We start from the raw sequence: 23,089 nt of genomic DNA, 5'->3' as shown, positions 1-23,089 counted from the left end.
TATATATATATATATATATATATAATATGCAGAATTATATAGGAATATCATTCTGTCTCCTGAAATGCTCTTTGTTTTCTCTCTGTAGAGCGGAAGGGAGACGGTGGTCTCTGGCTTCACTTCCATCCTCCGGTTACGGGACCAACCCTCCCAGCTCAACCGTCTCAGTATGTGGCTCTCGTATATCTGTAATTAAGTCTTGTGTGTTCCATGAAAATAAAATGAACGGCATTTGGTTTGAAATGACATGAGGATGCATAAATAATGACAGAATGTTTGTCAGAACTTTCCATTAAATCCCTTTAATAGTAAAAGAGCAAAGGAGGAGGAAGTGTTCCTGTATGAATCAGCTCTGTGAAACATTCTCATATTTCTGCATACCTAGACAATAATAGTGATATGTTTAAGGATGGTTTTCAGTAAATATGGGACCGTTTTATGTTCGCTGTAGCCATGTATTCGGAGTAATGTGTTTGTTTGTTGTTTTTCAGTCATCTTCTTCATCACAAGAACGACTGCACCAGCTTCCATACCAACCCACACAGGACGAGCTTCATTTCCTGTTCAAACACTTCCGAAGTTCGGAGAGCATGACTGATGAAGATGGGCGACCCTCCCCGTTTATACGACCCCGGTCACGTAGCCTTAGGTAAACAAAAACACACATGTACACAGGGCTCGAAATTAACTTTTTTACTTGGTAGCACTGGTGCTCCCAACTTCAAAAAGTTAGGAGCACCAGCAAAAATTTAGGAGCACTCACCAAAAATTTAGGAGCACCACAACTACAAATTATATATTAACAGATTTTATCCTTACATTCTTAACTTTAATGCAGATTTTGTATTGGTTAATATTAGATGTCAATCTCTCAGTAACTGCTTTACGCTAACTACCGCGAGAAAAAGAAAGGGCTGAAGAAGAGAGAAAATGAAAAGAACACTGACAGATTTATATTGTAAACAACCTAAAGTTAAGCTCTTCTTTGGCGAGGGTTAGGATGGTGTATGCGGTGTTAAATTTTACATTCAGCTCTGCCAGTTGCACCGAATCAGGGATAGGCAACGTCGGAGTGCCGCTGTCCTGCAGAGTTTATAGCTCTAACCCTAATCAAACACACCTGAACCAGCTAATCGAGGTCTTCAGGATTACTAAGGCTACAGACAAGTGAGTTGCAAATCTTCCCACATAGTGATGTAGATATGTGGGGACGTGTTAGAACGAGCCGTTTTAGGTAGGTGTGGTTGACTCTTAACTTTTATAAAGAATATCTCTTTGGATTTGAGACTTTAGTCTTTGCAATTTTACACATCTACTTTATGCACCAAGAGCTTGTAACACTCCGAAGAGAAAGGAAAAAGCAAAAAAAATGAAATAAAATGCAATGACTGTGATGTGCATAGTCAAAATAGATTTGTAATAGATATGTAATGTTAAAGCAAAATTTCACCCAAAAGGTCTCGCATTATTTACTCACTCATGTTGTTTCAAACTTGTATGAGTTTCTTTCTTCTACTGAACACAAAAGAAGATATTTTTAAGAATGTGTGTAACCATGCAGTTGTTGGTCCCCACTGACTTCCATAGTATGGAAAAAAAATACTATGGAAGTTAGGGATACACGATATTATCGGAACGTTATTGGAATCGGCTGATAAAGACTTAATGTAAACATCGACCGATTTGAAAAAAATTTATGCCTACAAGATGATTAACTTACACGCTCAGGGTGTGCTAGCGATAAGATCACGTCAGCAGTGTGGTCATTCTTGAAGCAAACTTTTTTTACTGGATGGTGATTAGATTCATTATTTTGGATAGCCGCATTTAATTTCAGAATGTACAGAATGCGATGTCCAGTGTGCGGTAGAGTAAACAGTTACTAGTACCTGTAGTAGTAGTAGTAGTAGTAGCAGCAGCGGCAGCCTCCCCCAGGTCCTAATGCCCGTCTGGTAAGATGTTTTATTTAAGGGGTTCTGTAGGCCTGCTTGTAATAAAATGAAAAGTAAAATGCACTAATAACATTTCAGTCAGGACCACTCTGTTTGATAAAGATTATTATAGAGGTCCTGAACATTATTTTGGCAGCAGGCTTTGCTCTAAAGGGTTCAGATTCTGAGCTGTCCACAAGCAAACCTCACTGAGGTTTGAAACCCCCGAAGCCTAATGCAATTACCCAAATTTTTTATATGCAACCGGTATAAAATTCCATGCAAGAGTAATACAGGTCTGTAAATGAGCTGTAAATCTAGCTGATAGATGATTTCTATGGACAAGATGCTAAGTGATCATGCTCCTGTATAAGGAGGAGTTGGGGATGGAGGAGGGTAAGCGCATGTTTATGCGACAAACTAAGGCAAGTGTGAGTACAGATGAACTTGTATATCTTATTAAATTGTAGTGGGAGGAGTTTCAATCAGCTGAGCGTCAGCTGATGCTGGCTGTCACGCTGTGGTCTGCCTGAACTACGCTTGAGCTCCATTCGTCACTCAAACTACATTAAGATACTTGTGTTTCTGTATAAATGAAGCAGTAATGTCATAAAATCACGAGTCTGTTTTGATTTAAAGGTCAGAAGCTATAGCTTACATGAATAAAAATCACAAACATGAAACTTGTTAATTAAATAATTTAATATACAGATTTATTCAGTAATATGTCATATATATTTTTCAAATGGATTGAAAACTTAAATACAAGGAGCTCTTTTTTTTACAGGTCTTTTGTATTAGACCATCTATTAATGTTAAATCCACAAATAAAATGTTAAGGTTTCAACTGCATCCGTCAAAAAAAAAAAGAATAAATATTGTGCATCCCTAATGGAAATCAGTTGTATCCAGAAACTGTTTGGCTTTGTGTTCAGCAGAAGAAAGAAATTCATACAGATATAGAACAGCTCGAGGATGAGTGAATGATGAAAGAATTTTCGTTTTTGGGTGAATTGTCCCCTTTAAAGGCCACTTTATGGTGTTTCTTTGGTGCCTTTGCACCCTTTTTTGAAGCTTGAAAGCCTAAATCGTAACTGTATGAAAAAGAACAACCAGAAAGAAAGTCATATGGGTTTGAAATGACTTGAGGATGAGGAAATCATGACAGGTTTTTCTCTTCTTGTCAGATGAGTGGATGCCTGACTAATAGGAATATCCAGGGTTTCCCCATCAAAACAAAACAAAAGGAGCATTTTTGTTTTGCAAAAGAACCTCCCTCGAGGCTGAGTCATAGAAGAGACAGATTTTACTGTGGTGTAATTGAACACTGGGGTTTGAAATTTGCATCTGACCAGTTGATATGCGAGAGGATGAGTCTGAAGTAGAAACTAAAATCAAATGAGGTTTTTTTTTGTTTATAAGGCTACAGACTGCAGTGCAATGCCTCACCTTTAGCCCACATCTTTGCAGGATTCAGAGCAGTGTTGCTACTTTAACACTGTTGCCACGGGTTGTTTTTCATGTCCGCGGGTTGAAGCGACCCAAATAATGTGATATTTAGCCCCTAAAATGCGCATTTTACCAGGGGAACCCCGCCAAAAAATGTGTATTTTATCCCCCGGAACTCAATTTTTATCGGGGGACCCCCCTCGAAACTCGATTGGGCTAGTTTTGAGTAGCAATTGGGTGGGTTTTGTTGTGAACCTGGCAACCCTGATTCAGAGGTTTAGATGTCCACCCACAATGCTTCACACTTCAAACAGTGCGCTCGCGCAAACAAAACACTGCTCGCTTGGTTTTTGAAATAAAAAAGGTTTAGTTGATATGTTTGTCAGTAAAGTATTTAACCGTCAATCTACATGATGGCAGTTTTTATTAGTGATGCAATGGAATATTTTCTGCTGAAACAGCCATTTTTGGTTTCGAGCTGAAATGGTTTTGAAGGGCCAGAATCATTGAATGGACCAGTGACGTTCAGGGTTCGTACGGTCATGAAAAACCTGGAAAAGTCATGGAATTTTAAAACTGCAATTTCCAGGCCTGGAGTAGTTTTGGAAAATGTAATAAACCCAGAACGTTTTGGAAAAGTCATGGAAATGTATTTCACAAATCTCTGTGCAATAGGATATATTTTTTAATCAGGTCCTGAATTTCGGTGTGGTATCGTGCATATATTGGCTAGTTTTACTCATTTCCGCAGGTTTCGCATTTAGAATACGGGAAATCCCCGCAAACATTTATTTAATATAGCATGTAGGATAGATGTAAATAAATCCACACAGAATATTGGATTGAATCAGTCATATGAAAACGGCATGAGTGATTCAGCGGTACCGCATCTTTTCTCTCTTTCACTCTCTCAAAACGGCTTCACATCAGCGCATCTCGCCTGCACTGCAAGAGCCGCTGCATGCTGCGATACAAGATTTTTGCTCACGTTTTGGGACAGTTGACAGAATTGTCACTTGCCTGATCGGGCCAGTGCTGCATTTTCACAAAACTGTATAATTTGCACATCTTTTTAAGTCCTTTTAAAGCATTGGTTAGTCGCACGCTCCAGACGGTTTTCTGTGCACTCTGTCGCATCCAATGCGCGCGCTCATAAACCCACCTCAAAAACACCTCGCGAGTACCAAATTGAGTAATTTTTTCACTGCTTATTGCTCTTAAGCGGACAAATACACACACAATTATGTAAAAATGCCCATCCTGGCGAGTATCCTCATAAACACAGTCGGTTTTGTCTTAAGTGAATGTAGTGCTAATAAAAAACAGATCTGATGCGTTGATGTGATCTCTGACATGAAGACATTAGTCATTCTCAGACTAAGTCATTAATGTTATAAAAAAAAAAAAAAAAAAAAGATCAGTCACTGCTCTTGACTAAATAACTTTTGTAACGTTAATTTTAAGGATTAATCTGTTTTTAATTTACAGTTTATTTGATTTCTGTATATTTCTGTACCTGAATGCTACTTGTTAGACCTAAACGGTTTCCTAAATGAAATTCAGGTCCTGAGTTTAGTTTTAAATAAATTATAATATTCAGTGATGGGATGTGTTCTCTGTGTGGATTAACCTCTGGCACAGTCGTAGCTTGTACTTATTATTAAAACAAATAGAAAGCAAATAAGTAGCATTAATAGTCATTAATTTTAGTTAACATATGCTATGATAAATTTGAACATAGATTTTTCTTATTTTAAATGTATTCTTGTAAAATAATGGAATATTAGGTCATGAATAGTCTCAAAAATAATGGAAAAGTCATGGCAATTTATTGGTAAAAATGTGTACGAACCCTGGATGTTTAATTAGCATTTCTCTGTATTTTGATCATGTCAGTGTCTATTTCAGCATGGATAAACTACCCCAGGTAAACATGTTAGCTGTGTGGATGCTAGTGCTGGATTAACAATATCGATTTGTCATTTTTAATCGATATGGATTCTTAAATCACAAGATCAATCTTTTATTCTGTGCTGTTTTCTGTTGATGCGTGAACCTAACTAAATATTATTGTCGCACTTGCCATCTAATAATTGAAATAAGTTTTGTGCTTTGTCACTTTTAATATGAAACAATGTCTCAGCTTTTTCCTTGTGTGCAATTTAAATGTTTGTACAACTTTTTATTTGAGTGTTGATTATTAAACAACATTTATTTTTGGTTTCGGTTTTCGGCATCCTGATTTTTCGTTTCAGTTTCGGCCCAGTACATAGCTAGTTTTCATATGTTGTTCTCCTTGTTTCAGCCCTGGACGAACTGGCGGCTCCTTTGATAATGAAATTATAATGATGAACCATGTCTATAAGGAGCGCTTTCCAAAGGTATGTAGTGCCAACTGATTATTGGCAGTTTTTCCTCTACAAATCTGAGATGCCTAATGTTCTCCCTGCTGTACAGGCCACCGCTCAGATGGAGGAGCGTTTGCTGGAAGTCATCAGGCAGTTTTCCCCAGACAGCACCCTACCGCTGGGAGACGGCGTCCTGGGATTTATCCAGCACCAGTTGGTGGAGTTGGCCAGGGACTGTCTGGATAAATCCCAGAAGGGCCTGATCACATCCCTGTACTTCATAGAGCTGCAGGATAAACTGGAAAAAATGCTGCATGAGGTAAGGCGGGAATTTCTAAAAAGTTTCTTGTTCAGTGAATCCAGACAATTTGTTTGGGTATGAGACTAATTGTTGATGCTGGAGACGTGGTCTGCACATGCTTTGACATGTGGCACCTGCATACGGGCGACCCATGTACAGAAAGACTAAAAACAAAAAAATATTATGGCGACACAGTAGCTAGATTCACCTGATAGGTATTTTGGATTGACAGCCATATTTACTAACTATTGTAAATTTCATATTAGTTACATATTAGTTTCATATTAGTTACATATCATGGACAGGGGCATTCGCATGGGATAAGCGAAGCCTGTGATTGTACTCGAATTTACTGACTTCTCCCGGATATGAATGTTCCTTACCGCATGCTGCTATACATCTCATCCATCTCCATCTAATCGTTCTTTTTGTTTTCGCTCTTCTGATGGTTTTCAGCTTTCTCTTTCTGCAAATTGTATAGTTGTATGGTGTATAGCGACAGGGGCGGTTCTAGACCCTTTTAGGTGGGCTTCAGCCCCCCTAAAACTATCTGAACTATCGGGCCAGTGCTGCTTCCTCAAAGTTTATCATTCTCATGTGTTTTAAGGCTTGTCAGTTTAAACATTTAAGTGATTTTAAGCTATTCAAGCGCAAGACGGCACGAAAGATATCTAAACTTGTGCGCTGTCATAGATCGTCTCTGTACGTAAACGTAATACCATATGGCTTTTGACATCATTTACTTATTTTTTTTCAATGTATTTGTGTACCACATGTACACAATACACATGACTTTGATTTGGCAGGCAAATGTTTTAATGTTATTAAAAACTAAAAGAGAAATAATATTAAAAGGTTATGCCAAAGAAAACTATTAAATTTTTTCAAGAATTTTGTTTTAACAAGTGTTTATATATATATATATATACAGTGGGTACGGAAAGTATTCAGACCCCGTTTTTAAAAAGCCTTTTTCCAAAAGGTACATCTGGAAAAAGGGGGGTCGTCTTATAATTAGGGTCGTCTTATATTCGGGCCAATACGAGAGAGATATATATATATATATAAAATATTCATTGTTATTTCAGTTGTATCTGTTTTTAATTTATCAATTAAAAACATACTCATCACAGAACAAACGGGTATATTTAGGTTGTATGTATGAATTACATTTCTTATATTTTTTGGAATAAATTAATAGATCCAAGCAAAAAAAGGGTCATATTATTGATCCACGTATAAACTGAGCTCGTTCTCAAAATTTGTAGATGACTGCTAAAAGTTTTAGATAGTCGTACTGCTGTGTGATGAATCACATTTTAATCTTGATTTCTGCTTCTCTCGATTTTAAGCATAATTGTGTTTAATAATCGTGATTCTATTTTTCAGCAAAATAATCGTGATTAACTGTTTAACCAATATCGTGCAGTCCTAGTCAATCGGATATAGAATGCAATATTTTGTGAAAAACCTTTAAGCCAGAAATCGCTAGTCAATTTCACAAATAAGTACAAAGAAATGGTAACACATTCAATTAAAAGCATTTTAGACTTTTAGAATTATCTAGGAAAACATACTCTTACTCTCCAATCTTTGTTTTATTTACAACTTCGATTTACAACTTCTAATATCTATGCGCCACAAGTTTGAATCCAGTTTGACTTTGGTCAACTAGTCTTTTTCATGACCGCATGAACAACTGTTTTCAGGCTAAATTCTGTTGCTTTAGCCAGTGTCAGCTTGGTAACGCTGTCCTTTTCTGATTATGCCAAAGCCGACAGGTGGTCTGAGATGGTGGTTGTGGTTTGGCAGAAATATCAGGCTGACGGCGGCATCAGGGCATGGCTGGGTTCTGTGACTGCTGCTGTTAGTATGCTGCTGGCTTTAAGGGGCCAGAAACATCATGTATTCTCAACAGAAACTGTGACCATTTCCCCTAATGAGTGTGAAATCTGCCTCATTCCCCAAGGTGTTTTTACTCTATAAATACTTTCAGATTTTTTTTCTTTTTTACACCCACCAAAAAAAGATCATCCACAAACTGAGTTAGCTGCATGCACGTACATTTGCATACATGCGATCGTTTTCGTGTAATTGCACGTGTCGTTTTGTGTATAAATGTGTGCATACCCTGCAGCAGAGGTTTTGATTAGAAATATAGATCTCCCCGTTGAAGCTCCATGCTCATCTTTGCAACTACAGGGTGTTAGTTTCCATAGCAACCCTTACGCCCACCCTGTATGTAGTGTTCAGACAACCCCAGGCAAGACTCAGCGCTGTCAGATCGCTGCTGTGTGCTGGATGTCGTGCTCATAGATAAGGCTATTAAAGTGTTTCCCACTTGCCTTAGTCAGCGGTGCCAAGCGCGGGGCCCCAGATGCTGCAGTCATGCCGCAGTTTAGCTGTTCTAACTGTTCAATCATCAACCTGTTGTGATTGATAGTCAAATCCTGTGGTTTTGTGTGGATTTGTGGTTACATCAGTCTACTCTGCGCTGTTCCTCTGTCATTCTCTGCTCCCTTCTGGGATCTCATAGTCTTTGCTGATTTATTTTCACTGGCATTATGGAAGAAAAAAAAAGAGACACAGATAAGGCATGTCAGTGTACAAGTCATATTTTATTATTACATTCAGAAGTAATGTAAAATATTGGTAAATAAAACAAAAAAATATAAACTCAAAAATCCTTTAAATTTAACAAAATTCAGAACAAACTAAATTAGTGGCATTCATTATAAACATTATAATGCCAAGACTAAATTTAAAGCTTTTAAACTTGGGCTCATGTACCTCTCTTTCAACACACATCGAAATGTTTTGCGTAGTGCTGGGCGGTATACCGGTTCATACCGAATACCGGTGTTTATTTTTGTTATGATATGAATTTTTAAAATACCGCAATACTGTAATTTAAAATACCGTCATGTACCGTGAAACCGGTATAATTTTGAAAAATACTGTGATACATTTTTGGTCATACCGCCCAGCACTAGTTTTGCGTGCTTGACGTTAATTATGTAATAAGTCACTTTGAAATATAAGTTGCAGCACACTTCAGATGATAGAAATGTTTTGTATTTCAGAAAATTTGGAAAATATTCAGAAAATATTTATTTTTCAATATTGTGCAGCATCTGTTTTAACTTCAACTTTTCATTGGTTAAAAAAAAACTTGTCAAAGTTAAAGGGGCAGTAAGCAATTTTTGAGAAATGCTATTGAAAGTGGATGGGACCGAGCACCAAAACACACTTGTAGCCAATCACCAGGAAGGGGCTTGTCCAGTTGTGATGGGGTAGGTGACTGTTTTGCATAGCATGCTTGTGAATTTGGAGGTGGAGCTATCAAGATAGGGTTGTGATCCTTTCGGGGAGGGGCTTGTTTGTTTTGGTGATTTCAAATATCAACAGCGTTTCTCTTATAATATTAAATACATTGAATAATATTAACATTTAAATAAAGATAATGATAATAATAGAGAGATTATTCTTAAAGTGTTAGTTCACCCAAAAATGAAAATTTTGTCATTAATTACTCACCCTCGTGTCGTTCCAAACCCGTAAGACCTTTGTTCATCTTCGGAACACAATTTAAGATATTTTTGATGAAATCTGAGGGCTCTCTGACCCTCCCATAGACAGCAAGGTAACTACCACGTTCAAGGTCCAGAAAAGTACCAAGATGATCGACAAAGTAGTCCGTGTGACATCAGTGGTTCAACTGTAAAGTTACGAGAATACTTTTTTGCGCAAAGAAAACAAAAATAACGACTTTATTCCACATTTTCGTCTCTACTGCGTCACTTGTGGATGTGTGTTCACGACAGTATCATGACGCGAGCATGTGGCGTCGCTGACCCAGATCTGGCGTAACCACTGATGTCACACGGACTACTTTGTCGATCATCTTGGTACTTTTCTGGACCTTGAACGTGGTAGTTACCTTGCTGTCTATGGGAGGGTCAGAGAGCCCTCAGATTTCATCAAAAATATCTTAAATTGTGTTCTGAAGATGAACGAAGGTCTTACGGGTTTGGAACAACACGAGGGTGAGTAATTAATGCCAGAATTTTCATTTTTGGGTGAACTAACCCTTTACGTTTTTTTGTTTTTTTTTAAATAGGGAAAAAAAATCATGCTTTCAGACTTTTGGACATTTATCAGATTCATTAATAATTATTGAATGTTGCAAATGGAACCCCATGTTGCGCTTGGTCCTTGAGTAAAAATGACTATCTATTTATGATCATGTAAACAGTAAGGACAGCCTGAAGCTGGGCATCATTATAAAGCTCTGTGCTGCAGGGGCACAAGCCACAGTGGAGTCTGAGCTGCCATCTGCTTATGATGGAAAGAGACTGGCTGGCTGCAGTGCTAAAAAAGGAAACGGTTCATTGTTTTGATTTGTGACGGTTCGTGTCGAGTTAGAAGCATCCATGTTTCCCTCAAACCCCTCTTGCAATGGCATTTGGCTGTCTGCGAAACATGAGTCACACATCTTATCGTGCTATGAGGCTCTTTAATGCTGAGCATGTCTCCCTCACTTTGTTCGGCTTCATCAAATGCATAAAAATGCAGTAATTTTAGTTTTTCGTAGGAGTCGCCTGACCGAGCGTGATCCTTTGTTTACTCAGCTTTTCTCCTAAACAGCCTTACGTGAGGAGACAGCAGCTCAAGAAAGATTAAAAATGTTTTTATGCGCTCTGTCACAGGCGCTTGTGTTTAGGATATAATATCTGATTAAGTCTCGAAGTTTTGCTCGGTCTTCAGATTTTGCCATCTAATGCATCTCAAATCCAGATTCAATGAGTATGCAGAGTTGATTAAAATTCACACGAGCGCCTGGAAAGGATTTGATCCTGTAGCACAAGTAGCTCATTACCTCCCACTCCCGCATCCCACAAGCCAGCAGATTCCCCTGCACAAGCAAGAAATAACATTCCAGTCACTTCGCCAAATACTGTCCAGTGTTCAGAACGGATACAGTGTTCTTCTGTCTGTTTGATGATCAGCACAGTATGCTGCTAAAATGGTGTGCCTTATTAAATTAAATTAAATTAAATCACATCTTCAGTTTTGTGACTCTTTTTTTCCCCCATTGAGTCCACTTATGTTAATCAACATTTCATGCTTAAAGCAGTTGTATTTTTTTTTTCTTATGACCATTATTCCACCCTCGCTCTCCCCCTTTTAATTAGGCCTAAATAGCCTTTTTTAAAAACAGAAATGTCTACTTTTATTTAGCAAGGATCCTTTAAATTGATCGAAATTGACAGCAAAACTTTCTATTTCAAATAAATGCTGTTCTTTTGAACTTTGTATTCATCAAAGAAAAAATTGTTTTTACAAAAAGTTGAAGCAGCCACAACTGTTTTCAACATTGATAATAAGAAATGTTTCTTGAGCAGCAAATCAGTATATTAGAATGATTTCTGAAGGATCATGTGACACTGAAGACTGGAATAATGATGCTGAAAATTCAGCTTTGATCACAGAAATAAATTACACATAATAAACTTATGTCTTAAAATTGTAATATTTCACAATTTTACTGTTTTTACTGTAGAGGCTTCTTTCAAAAACATTATAAATCTTACCGACCCCAAATGTTTGAATAGTATTTTATATATTTTCTTAGAGGGACAGTTCTCCACAAAATGAAAATTGTAATAATTTAATATTGTCTGAAGTTAATATTGTTATTCCAGTTTAACATTTTTTTTTACTACTTTTATTGTTTTTTTTGTATGTGTGTGTATATATAGGACGATTGTCTTGTGTGTATATATATATATATATATATATATATATATATAATTAAACTTTTTTTCTTAATTATTCTGTGTGTTATATAAATTAAATTGCCTTGCTTTTCCCATTAAATAAACTTTTTTCGGGTTCAGCTAGATTAAAGCTTTAGTTTTCTGTGTTTCTGTAAACAATCATTTTGGTGCATCACTAGTCAAAACATATCAGAAAAGTGCTAATTGTTTTGGTTAGTGATTTAAACAAAAAACTTCCTCTTTTTTTTTTGGGGGGGGCTTTTTCAGGCCAGATATTTTCAGTTGCTAAAATCGGTGCATCACTTACTGTCTCTGCTACATACAACTTTATACATACCACATCCATGGATCAACACTATTTCAGAAGATTAAGACAAATCAGGCAGTGTCCGTTTAACAGATTGTGTTTGTCTCTCTAAGGCTCTGGAGCGCTCTGAGAGTGAGGAGGTTTCAGTGATCACCCAGCTGGTGAAGAAGATCCTCATCATCATATCACGCCCGGCACGACTGCTGGAGTGTCTGGTGAGATTCTGCAGCTGCACTGATTCACATTCCCAAAACTCTGCTCCTGGTTTTCACTTCCATCTCTCTGTGTAGGAGTTTGACCCTGAGGAGTTTTACCATCTACTAGAGGCTGCAGAAGGTCACGCCAAAGTCGGCCAGGGCATCAAAACGGATATTCCCCGCTATATAATCAACCAACTTGGACTTAACCGTGATCCCCTTGATGGTGCGATTGTCTGTTATTTACTTTGTGGTGATTTTGTTTTGAAAGCCTGTGAGTTTCTCTGAGGCTCATGTTGTTGTGTCCTTCATCTCTTTTGACAGAAGTTGTGCAGCTCGAGGAGCAGTATGACTCTGGCCCCACACTGACAGTCGATTCTGAAGAATCCGCAGAGGTAAATGCACCACAAAAAGAGCTGAAGCATTAAAAAGCTTCGCTAGGTTTCGTAAGATGTCACTAATGATACGTCTCTTCCTGTTGCTTACAGCAGAATAAATCTTTACCCACACCACTACGAAGAAAACCCCTGGAGAGTGATTTTGAGACTATAAAACTCATCAGTAATGGGGCTTATGGGTAAGCAAATCACATGACTACAGGTAAAAAAGTGATTACTTCAGAAAGGCATCTTTAGCTGGCAAAGCGTGATTTGAAGGAGGACCCAGCTTTAATTATTATTCTATCTTACTACTACATCTGATTCTTTACAAAAGAGGCTCCAAAAATGAGGGAGAATTTATTGCAACTAGAAGATGGTTTGTTACTACCATCACAGTCAGATTGTTTTTCTGGTGTTGCTTGCTGCCAACAGGACCTACTTCAAATGAGGCAAATTAGCTAAAAATAATAATTTGTGTGATGAATTTGACACATCATGGCTATGACGGAAAAAATTAGCACAATTACCTACAATTAATTTTTATATACTCACCAGAACTTATAGCAGGTGAAATATGAATAGAAATGTTTTCATAAATATAAGAGTTGTGAAAAAGTGGAGACATCTGTGAAACTTTATAAAATACTTGTAGAAAGTAGTAATGTTTCTTTAAAATATATTTTTTTATGTTCTATATATTTTAATCTTAAGTAGAAATAATATATAAATGAAAATATATTAAAATAAAGTATTGATTTATGGTCTGAAGGCAGATGAGTTTAGGACCATGACTGAAAATGTCATAATTTTGATAAAATAAAGAGAAAGTGAAAATAAAATAGTGTATTTGTGATTATCTGATGATTTTCAAAGTGGAAATGTTGATCATTTAAAGGGATAGTTCACCCAAAAATAAAAATTTTCATCATTTACTCTGTATTAACCTGTATTCATTTATTTTTTCTGCTGAACACAAAAGAAGATATTTTGAAGAGTGTGGGTAACCAAACAGTTTTTGGTCCCCGTTGACTACCATTGTATGAAAAAAAAAAATAATAATAATACTATGGAAGTCAATTGGGACTAGGCATGGGCCGGTATGAGATTTTGACGGTATGATAACCTTAAGCTAAAATATCACGGTATTGTTGTTACAGATCTAAAATGTGTTATTTTTAAATGACTGATGAAAAAATTTTATATGACGGATTAAAAAAAAAAAAACTCTTTTCCGCTGAACACAATATATTTTGTTTTTGAGCAGCATACAGAATATTAGGAACAGTAGAATTTGTTTATTTTTTCTTTGATTTGTTTCCTAAAAAGAAGTAAAAAAATAGTCATCTTTATTTAACCTAAATCTGTAATTACAGTTATTTAATTTTAGTTATATAATTCATATACATATCATTTCATATAACTTAGTTATATAATTTCATATACATAATTTGATTTAATAATAACCCAATTTGAAGCAAAAACAGAATGTTCTGTTCTGACTAGCTTTGTGAAATTATCAGGGATGCAAACTTGTCACCGTTCGGTGAAATTCGCCTTTTTGAATTCAAAATGGGTCATTTGTGTGATTCGTGTAGATCCGCTGAGTTTTTAAAATTGTTTTGAGTGGGGGGGGTCTTTTTACAGTTCCAGACAGTAGTATCAACTCAATTCTGTACCCGCTCGAAGTCACCCGCTTTCAAACGCTCCTGTGTGTTTTTGTGTGCGCGCTCTGGTTTCGAATTACAAAACCAAAAGTTTCTATTTACAACGTGTTTTGCAGCGTTGAGTATTGTAGTCAATCACAGGCGTCTCTGTTGAAAGCACTGGCCAATCAGAGGTGTTTACTGTAGGTTAGTCAGAATCCGCTCACATATCTTCCTATTATAACAAGATAAAAAGAAAGCATACATGATGTAAATAAGATATTCATTGTGTAGTTAGTTATTGATTATATCAGGACAGGAGTTTTCGCGCGAGTAATCTCGGACAGTTGGGCCATAATGGAAGCGCCCTTTGCTCTGTCTCTCTTACATACTACATTCACAGTTTGAAGAAAAGTTTAAGAGGACCATCCACGTATACTGTTTCAGGAATGACAAACGCGAGTGTAAAAAATTACGCGCGTGAATCCGCCAGATTGATCCGCGATTGATGGTGATAACTGTAGCAATGGACGGAACGAACCATCTGACAAGCCGATGTCAAAACAGAGCTGTGCTTTAAGTGATGCAGAGTAAATTCAGAGTAACAAAACTACAGCAGCAACAAGTCTGTGTTGCCTTTAGCAGCTTCTACAGGTAAAGATAACTTAAAGCTCTTTTTTTTATGTCTCCTTTTTAGGCAATGTTTGAAAAATGTAATTTTAAAATTAAATCTAAAAAATGCCAAAATATTTAATGCATTATTGAATTATTATACCATTAATAATGAACTTAATTTGTAGTTAACTAGTCGAGTATTTAAATAATTTACCATACTAGGCTGTTGGTGTCTGGGCTTATTTATTTATTTATTTTTAAATGACTTGACTTGTGCAAGTCCAGAACAGAGACGAGTTGCAATAAGACAAAAAACGGCCGGTTGCCGATCGCGTAAGTTCCAGGGGAAGCTTCTTAAGTTCGGCCATCCTACACACACGTGACTGACCGCTCGCTCGCTCGCACCAACAGGAGGAGGAGGGTCATGTTACTCTCTACACTGCACTCAACCTGAGAGATTCCTACACTTTCAGTCTTTGAGGAGACATGAAAAACAGCGCATACCGCAGGAACGGTATAACGGAAAATATTAGTGTTTTTGAAACCGTGAAATATTCAAATCGCGGTATACCTTGAAACCGGTAATCGGCCCATGCCTAATTGGGACCAGAAGTGGTTTGGTCACCAACATTCTTCAAAATATCTTCTGGAAAAACTTGAGGGTGAGTAAATGATGACAGAATTTTCAACAATCCCAACTAATTTGGTAACCACTAAAATTGTGCAACATGTTTTACTCAAGAATCATGCTTCATGTCTTCAAGGTCAGGAAGCTCCTAGAACGTTACCCAAGCATCCTACTGCTATGTTCTCCATCTGTCCCGCAGGGCTGTGTATCTGGTAAGGCATAAAGAAACTCGACAACGTTTTGCGATGAAAAAGATCAACCGACAAAACCTGATTCTGCGGAACCAGATCCAGCAGGTGTTTGTGGAGCGAGACATCCTGACGTTTGCAGAGAATCCCTTTGTGGTCAGCATGTTCTGCTCCTTTGAGACCCGCAGACACCTGTGCATGGTCATGGAGTACGTGGAAGGTAAGGCACTGAACATTTCAACTCAGCAAAACTCAGACGAAACTTGTTAACCTGTATCTTTTAAGTGCATAGTCAAAGCTTACGAAGAGAAACTTTTACAATGGGTGGAGAGAAGTACATGAAGACAATTTTTTGTTTTATTCGCTGACGAATGCCGTGCTACTCTAGATTTCTAGATGGTTGGTGAATGGCCACCCTGCTTGGCAATAGAATCGCATTGGCTAGTCATTTTTTTGTTTTGTTTACTTGCCAGCCTTGTCATTTTAACAGAATGTTGGTGGTCAACCCTCTACATTGCGAGTAAATTACTCGCATATGCAACTAAATATTCACTCTGGGCGACTAAATTAACCAATGGCTAATAATAGACATTTAGTTGCCCAGCATGAAAACTGTCATATATGCGAGTGATTTACTTGCATTGTAGAGGGTTGACCTGGCAAACTATTTAACAAACCTGCCTGGGATTGATACCAATTATCTAAAAAGATATGAGAAATAAAACAAACAAACACTTTCTATGAAAACAAATAATAATTTTACTAAAATATGCCACTTGATTTGTCTGTCACATGCATAATAATTTGGAACACTGTGTGTATCGGTATATATATGTATAATAGAAAATATTTGTAGTTATAATTTATTATTATTAGAAATATAATTTCTCATAGTTTATATTGAATTTATAAATTATTATTAAAACATGTATAATGTAAATGTATGTAACATTTGCATGTATAAATATGTTTGGGCTAATATGATTTCCAGGTGGTGACTGTGCCACTTTGCTAAAGAACATGGGTCCACTTCCTGTGGATATGACCAGGATGTACTTTGCGGAGACGGTTCTGGCGCTGGAGTACCTGCACAGTTACGGCATTGTGCACAGAGATCTCAAACCAGACAAGTGGGAAAAGAACTGCAAACTTCATTTATGCAACCGTATGTCAGTGTAACTGTTGTTAACCTGATCTGTTAACCCTTCACAGCTTCTTGATTACTTCAATGGGACATATTAAACTGACTGACTTCGGGCTCTCCAAAATCGGCCTCATGAACATGACAACCAATCTGTACGAAGGCCATATTGAGAAAGACACTAGGGAGTTTATCGATAAGCAGGTGGGCAAGAGCACGATACTCCTTGGGTACAATTTATGCTAATTTTCAAGAAATGTTATTGATATTAATATAGAATCTATCCGTGTTTCGTGTTGTTTTATTTGTTGTATTCACAGGTTTGTGGCACCCCGGAGTACATCGCTCCAGAAGTGATCTTGCGGCAGGGCTACGGGAAGCCTGTCGACTGGTGGGCCATGGGCATCATCCTGTACGAGTTTCTGGTGGGATGTGTGCCGTTCTTCGGAGACACAACGGAAGAGCTTTTTGGGCAGGTTGTCAGTGGTGAGTTTAGATGAATGTGTTTTAAACTGTCCTGTCAGCTGTTAGGACACAGATACCTTTAAAAGGATCAGGAAGCTTTACCAACTGGATTAAAATGAAACTGCTGTAAAAAGATTTGATAACACTGTGTTCCTTATGCAGATGAGATTATCTGGCCAGATGGAGATGATGCCCTTCCTGTAGACGCCCAGGACTTGATCACACGATTACTGAACCAAAACCCACAGGAGAGGCTTGGAAGAGGTGCTTTGTCATTCATTTGTAGTCAATAGGAATTTAGTATAAACCTTTTTAGTATAGTCCTATTGTCCTATTCAAACAAACTGATATTGCATATATTGAAACAAAGCTGATAAAGCAGGTCGTTCTGAATTTCAACAACTGATTCAACAAATTTATAGCTGTTTTTAATTATGAATTTTTATAAATTATATTTTTAAATGTATATCATTTATATCATTTAATTCTTGAATATTTAAACATTTAATTTTTTTAATAAATGTGCAATTTTTATTTTGGAATTTTTATAAACTATATTAGTTTTTTTTAATTTTCATAAATTATATTTATTTTTACATTTTTATAAAATTACATTTTAATTACATTTTTTAATATCTGTATTTTATTTTGAGTTTTTATAAATAATTACTTTTTATTTTTTTTTTATATAGCATTCATATTTTTTAATTATTAGAAATATTTTTATTTTGTGAATAATTTTATATAATTCGTGAAAACACATTTTTGTTCCTCTGAATTGAAATGAGACGTTTTTTGCTTCTGCAAAGGGCCAGAAATAGGGAATGAAAAATTTAATTAAGATTGTATGAAACACTAATATCCCCTCAAGTGAAAAGAAATGACAGAAAATATATGATATGACCCATTTAAGTTCAAAATAAATGTTTAGGATTAGATCTACTTCAAACATTATTCATACAACAGCTTTGTGTAGAGCTGTGGACAGTTGTGATGAATTCACATGTTTGTAGGTGGGGCTTCAGAAGTAAAGCAGCATATGTTCTTCAGCGGTTTGGACTGGAACGGACTCCTGCGTCAGAAAGCTGAATTCATCCCTCAGCTGGAGGCCGACGACGACACTAGTTATTTTGACAGTGAGTCTCACTAATTCAGCACAGGGAGGAGATTCTGAGAGCTTCATAAATGCCTGGAGCGAAGCGCTCTGGAAATGTCCGCTTATTCTTGCGGCTTATGCACTGAGATGCAGTTAGTATGTCTTCATTGTACTTACCTATTACCCCCTAAATCCTTTTTGTTCTTTTTCTGCATAGCTCGATCTGAACGCTACCATCATTTGGCTTCTGATGAGGATGATGAAACCAATGATGAAGAGTCTTCCCTTGAAATACGACGGTTTTCCTCTTGGTCAAATCGTTTCAGCAAGGTTGGGTCCTTTTGCTATCGCACACATAATATTGAAAATGTTTTGTTTTTTGTTTTTTTTAGAACAGCCATCATCACACTTTATATATTGTCATATGTATATACGTATAACAATCGCAACTTTCTCACTTTCTGACTTTTTTTTTTTTTTTTCAATTACCCATTTTATTTTCTGTTCTGAGATTGAAACCGGCTTTCATTGACCTCAAATTTAAGGCCTGTTCACACCAAGTTATATTTATTTAAGTATGAAGATAGCTATTAGCATCCACACCAACGCACAAAAACATTCTGTTTATTATAAGTGTGTGCTGCAGTATTAAATGCACCTGTTCACACCAAGTTATATTTATTTAAGTATGAAGATAGCTATTAGCATCCACACCAACGCACAAAAACATTGTTTATTATAAGTGTGTGCTGCAGTATTAAATGCGTTCCACACACACAAAAAATAGATATATTTCACGTAAGGATTTTACCTAGTAAATAATCATGGATGACACATACGCCTGTGAATAGAGTATTTCTATAATAACATCAGTGGCATCTTTAATTAAACTTTTGCTTTTAAATAGGTTTTTAAAAAACCAAGACCCCTGTTGTATCGACCAGCTAAACATAAAGAGAAAAAAGCGTAACACCATAACAAGCGTCAGTGCCAGTGTTACTTGAATACTCAATGTTTAAAAAAAACTATAATAGTATCTCAATAAGTTTATATATTTTCCATTTTAATTTTAGTTAATTTTGTGTTTTTGTTATTTTTAGTAGTGTTTAACTTTTTAGCTGAAATAAACGTGAACTGAAATAAAATATAAAAAAACGTTTTATTTCAAGTAACGAAAATTTATATATATTTTTTTATTTTAGTTAACTATAATAACCTTGGTCAGTGCCAGGTTTTTTCTGTAGGGTGGCCATTTTTCCTCTGACATTTATTATCCATAATTTTGTAGGTGTACAGCAGCACAGAGCACCTGGCCACCCCATCCAACCTGAGTTTCTCCTCCGACCGCAGTCACAGTGAAGAGATAGAGGACCGGGCAGACGGGAGGGACACTCACTCACATGGAGAGATCCAGCGGCAGGCCTCCACTGGAGACAAGAGGCTCTCGGCTCAGAGGGCAAGGTGCAAACAGAGGAATAAAGAAATCAATTCACCCAAAAAACACACTTACAAAAACACGTTATAAATGAATGGGACATAGTTACTTGAAAAAAGTAATCTGATTACGTAACTTGCGTTACCCCCAACACTGTATACAATATAGAAAATTTGAAAAAGTGTATTTACACTGTACTGTGGTTGTTACAGTCAGTGTTCATTTAATATCACTGATACTATTGTAATTGTATTATTATTTTGAATAGTTTTTTATTTTTATATTTTCTGTTTTCATTTTAAAAGTTTTGGGTTTTGTAATTTTTATTATAACAATAAATGTTATAATATTTACTAATCAAAATTACATTGTAGACACTTTCCATATAAATAATGACTAAAAATTGCTTTACAGATATCTAAGACAGCGGTATTGCCTAGTTAAAACTGAATATTTTAGTTATATGTAAGGCAATTTTGACTAGTAATAATTTAACGGCAGGTATCTTAAATGTACTTTTGTCTAAAAATTCCAACATTTTATTTTTTTACTAACTGTAATTCTATTCACAATATCTGCAAATCAATTTGGACTAGTAAAATGCAATAATTCTTACTTTAAAACATGTAATTGACTAGTCAAAATAAAATTGCAGATAACCTTAGTTGGTCAAATTGCATTTTTACTAGTAAATTTTAGTTGTTTTATTACTTATATATATTAATATTTGTTTACTTATTCATATTTATTTCATTTTAATTTATTTTAGTACATCAAGTTAAATTAAATGAAAATGATAAATATTTCCTTGACAAGAAGCAAAATCTAAAATAACTTGGAGTGAACTTCAAGGTATTTATATATATATGTAGTGATAGAGGCTCAATTACAGTAGATGTTATTTTCCAGCACTCTGGATGTGTGTTTGTTTCTTCCAGTCTGCGCCCTCGCACTTCTTCCAGCTCCTCTCAGCCTGAGCGAGCTGTGAGCCCCCTAGTGGTGAGCAGCACACACAGCCTGGAGGCCATGCCTCGATTCGCCCTTTCCACAGACGATGAGGGTAAGCTGACTCTGAGAATCTGGCACATTTTTAGAGGGGTTTTTTTTTCTCATCAATTTATTGCCCTTCACAAATTTTCAAAATGAACATTTTGTCACACCTGCCAATGGAGGGTAACTTGAGAACAGCCATTAAACTATATTTTGTTAAAAAAACACATTTGTCAGTATGGAATTAATCGAGTTGTTTTTAATTATTTTATTATTAGACTCTAAAGGTGTTCTAAAGGTGTCTCCTAGCAATGTTCAAATTAAAGTTCACCTAAATATAATAACATTGTGCTACTAAGCTGGAGTAATGCTTTGATGCAAACCTTTTAATTCTGCAGCTGAAGTTGTCGTATCCAACCTGCGACGAATCCGACTACGTAGCAACAGCACAGGAACGAAACACTCGTCGCCAAGGGAACAAGGGAGTCCTCAGTGCTTTGGAAACCAGCTGGAGACGCCTGAAAGGCAGCGACTCTCACCAGGACGCAAAGTCCCCAAGTCTGCATCAGTGTCCACCCTCTCGCTCATCATCACGCCAGGTCAGACCCCAAACGTAGTCACCACTGCAACACTACAAAATGGTGCTCCTCATATTTACAGAGTGATCAGGGTTTGGTAGATTACTTGCAAATTGTAGTCTGTTACTGATTACAAATTACATGCTGAAAGTTGTAGTTAATAATGTAATCTATTAGATTACTCATTTTAGGTAAGGTAATCTATATGCTTTCTGATTACTTTTAGATTACTTTTGTCCTAACTCATACCATGAGATTAATGTGCACCATAATGATATAAAAATAAAAAACAAAGAAAAGAAAATATATTCTATTCTTTATCAACAAAATTAAGTGCATTAAACATTACATTATGCCAGGGTTTCCCAAACGGGTTAATGAAGGAACTGCAGGGGGTTTGTGAGTTGATATAGTAGAGATGCTACTTTTCCATTTTGGATATGATTAAGACATTGTGTTTCACAGCTAAATATCGGCAGTGTTTAGTACCTTGTTCAATATTCATCTCTTATGTGGTGCTTTTGTCCCCAAATTTAGAAGCATGGATCACACATTTATTTACATGACATTTACATGGCAATTCTGTACAGTGAATATAGTCAAAGCTAAATGGTATGACACACAGCAGGATTTTTTTTAAAGGAAAATTTTAAAGAAAAAAGAATTAGTGAGAATCAATACATTATGAATAACTTACTGCCATTGTGTGAATACATGATGTAATCATGTAATAATTAATAAAAAATTAACTGTAATCTGATTTGTAAACATTTTAAAACGTAATCTTATCACAAGTACTTAAAGTCCCCCTGCAGTCACAAATTTTAGCTCTTAAAACTCAAAATGACATATTTAAATGTTTTTTTTCCCATGAAAATAATTTTGTTTTAAAATGGCTTGAATGTATCTCTACACCTTTACCTCATTTAGTATACGTGGATCTATGAATATGCAAATTAGTCCCGCCTCCACATAATCACACCAGCTCAGAGCTGCTCCACTTTCATTCAGTTAAAGGATTAGTTCTTCCAGAATAAAAATTTCCTGATAATTTACTCACCTCTATGTCATCCGTGATGTTCATGTCTTTCTGTCTTCACTCGAAAAGAAATTAAGGTTTTTGAGGAAAACATGCCAGGATTTTTCTCCATATAATGGACTTCAATGGGGACCAACGGTCTGAAGGTCCAAATTGCAGTTTCAGTGCAGCTTCAAAGGGCTCTACATGATCCCAGCTGAGGAACAAGGGTCTTATCCAGTGAAATGATCAGTCATTTTCTAAAAAAAAAAATACACTCTATACTTTTTAACCAAATTCTCGTCTTGCACTAGCTCGACTTCACGCATTACGTTGTCATGTTGGAAAGGTCACGTGCGGCTAGCTCTTCATCTGTGTACTCTGGTTCAGAAATGTAGGATAAGGCGAAAAACTCCATCTCATTTTCTCCTCCAACTTCAAAATCATCTGTCATCGCCGTTTTACCTTTTTTGTAAAGGGCGTTTGACTTTCTTTGCATGTTCACTTTGTAAACACTGGGTCGGTGCTTCCGCTTGCGTCACGCGTGACCTTTCCAATGAGACTACATAATGCGTGAAGTCGAGCTAGTGCAAGACGAG

The 23,089-nt window shown here is 36.4% G+C and overlaps 1 protein-coding gene across 2 annotated transcripts in view; it reads left to right on the top strand.

Moving 5' to 3' along the window:
- The window catches only part of LOC107723058 (microtubule-associated serine/threonine-protein kinase 3-like), a 37,573-nt gene that overhangs the window by 3,512 nt on the left and 10,972 nt on the right, over positions 1 to 23,089 (top strand). For both annotated transcript variants that reach the window (XM_016531560.1, XM_016531559.1), the window contains 18 exons: positions 89 to 167; positions 492 to 649; positions 5,686 to 5,761; positions 5,838 to 6,047; positions 12,230 to 12,331; positions 12,407 to 12,539; positions 12,638 to 12,708; positions 12,802 to 12,890; positions 15,779 to 15,987; positions 16,759 to 16,897; positions 16,980 to 17,112; positions 17,229 to 17,394; positions 17,536 to 17,637; positions 18,387 to 18,509; positions 18,687 to 18,799; positions 19,758 to 19,930; positions 20,843 to 20,964; positions 21,293 to 21,493. In XM_016531560.1, coding sequence (XP_016387046.1) covers positions 89 to 167; positions 492 to 649; positions 5,686 to 5,761; positions 5,838 to 6,047; positions 12,230 to 12,331; positions 12,407 to 12,539; positions 12,638 to 12,708; positions 12,802 to 12,890; positions 15,779 to 15,987; positions 16,759 to 16,897; positions 16,980 to 17,112; positions 17,229 to 17,394; positions 17,536 to 17,637; positions 18,387 to 18,509; positions 18,687 to 18,799; positions 19,758 to 19,930; positions 20,843 to 20,964; positions 21,293 to 21,493 — 2,399 coding nt within the window. The remainder of the gene's footprint in view (positions 1 to 88; positions 168 to 491; positions 650 to 5,685; positions 5,762 to 5,837; positions 6,048 to 12,229; positions 12,332 to 12,406; positions 12,540 to 12,637; positions 12,709 to 12,801; positions 12,891 to 15,778; positions 15,988 to 16,758; positions 16,898 to 16,979; positions 17,113 to 17,228; positions 17,395 to 17,535; positions 17,638 to 18,386; positions 18,510 to 18,686; positions 18,800 to 19,757; positions 19,931 to 20,842; positions 20,965 to 21,292; positions 21,494 to 23,089) is intronic.

Source organism: Sinocyclocheilus rhinocerous, unplaced genomic scaffold, assembly GCF_001515625.1.
Source record: "Sinocyclocheilus rhinocerous isolate Xijiao unplaced genomic scaffold, SAMN03320098_v1.1 scaffold2469, whole genome shotgun sequence".
NCBI lineage: Eukaryota > Metazoa > Chordata > Actinopteri > Cypriniformes > Cyprinidae > Sinocyclocheilus > Sinocyclocheilus rhinocerous.
The sequence above is the reverse complement of the archived record's forward strand: the minus strand, read 5'-3'. Positions and strand labels throughout refer to the sequence as shown.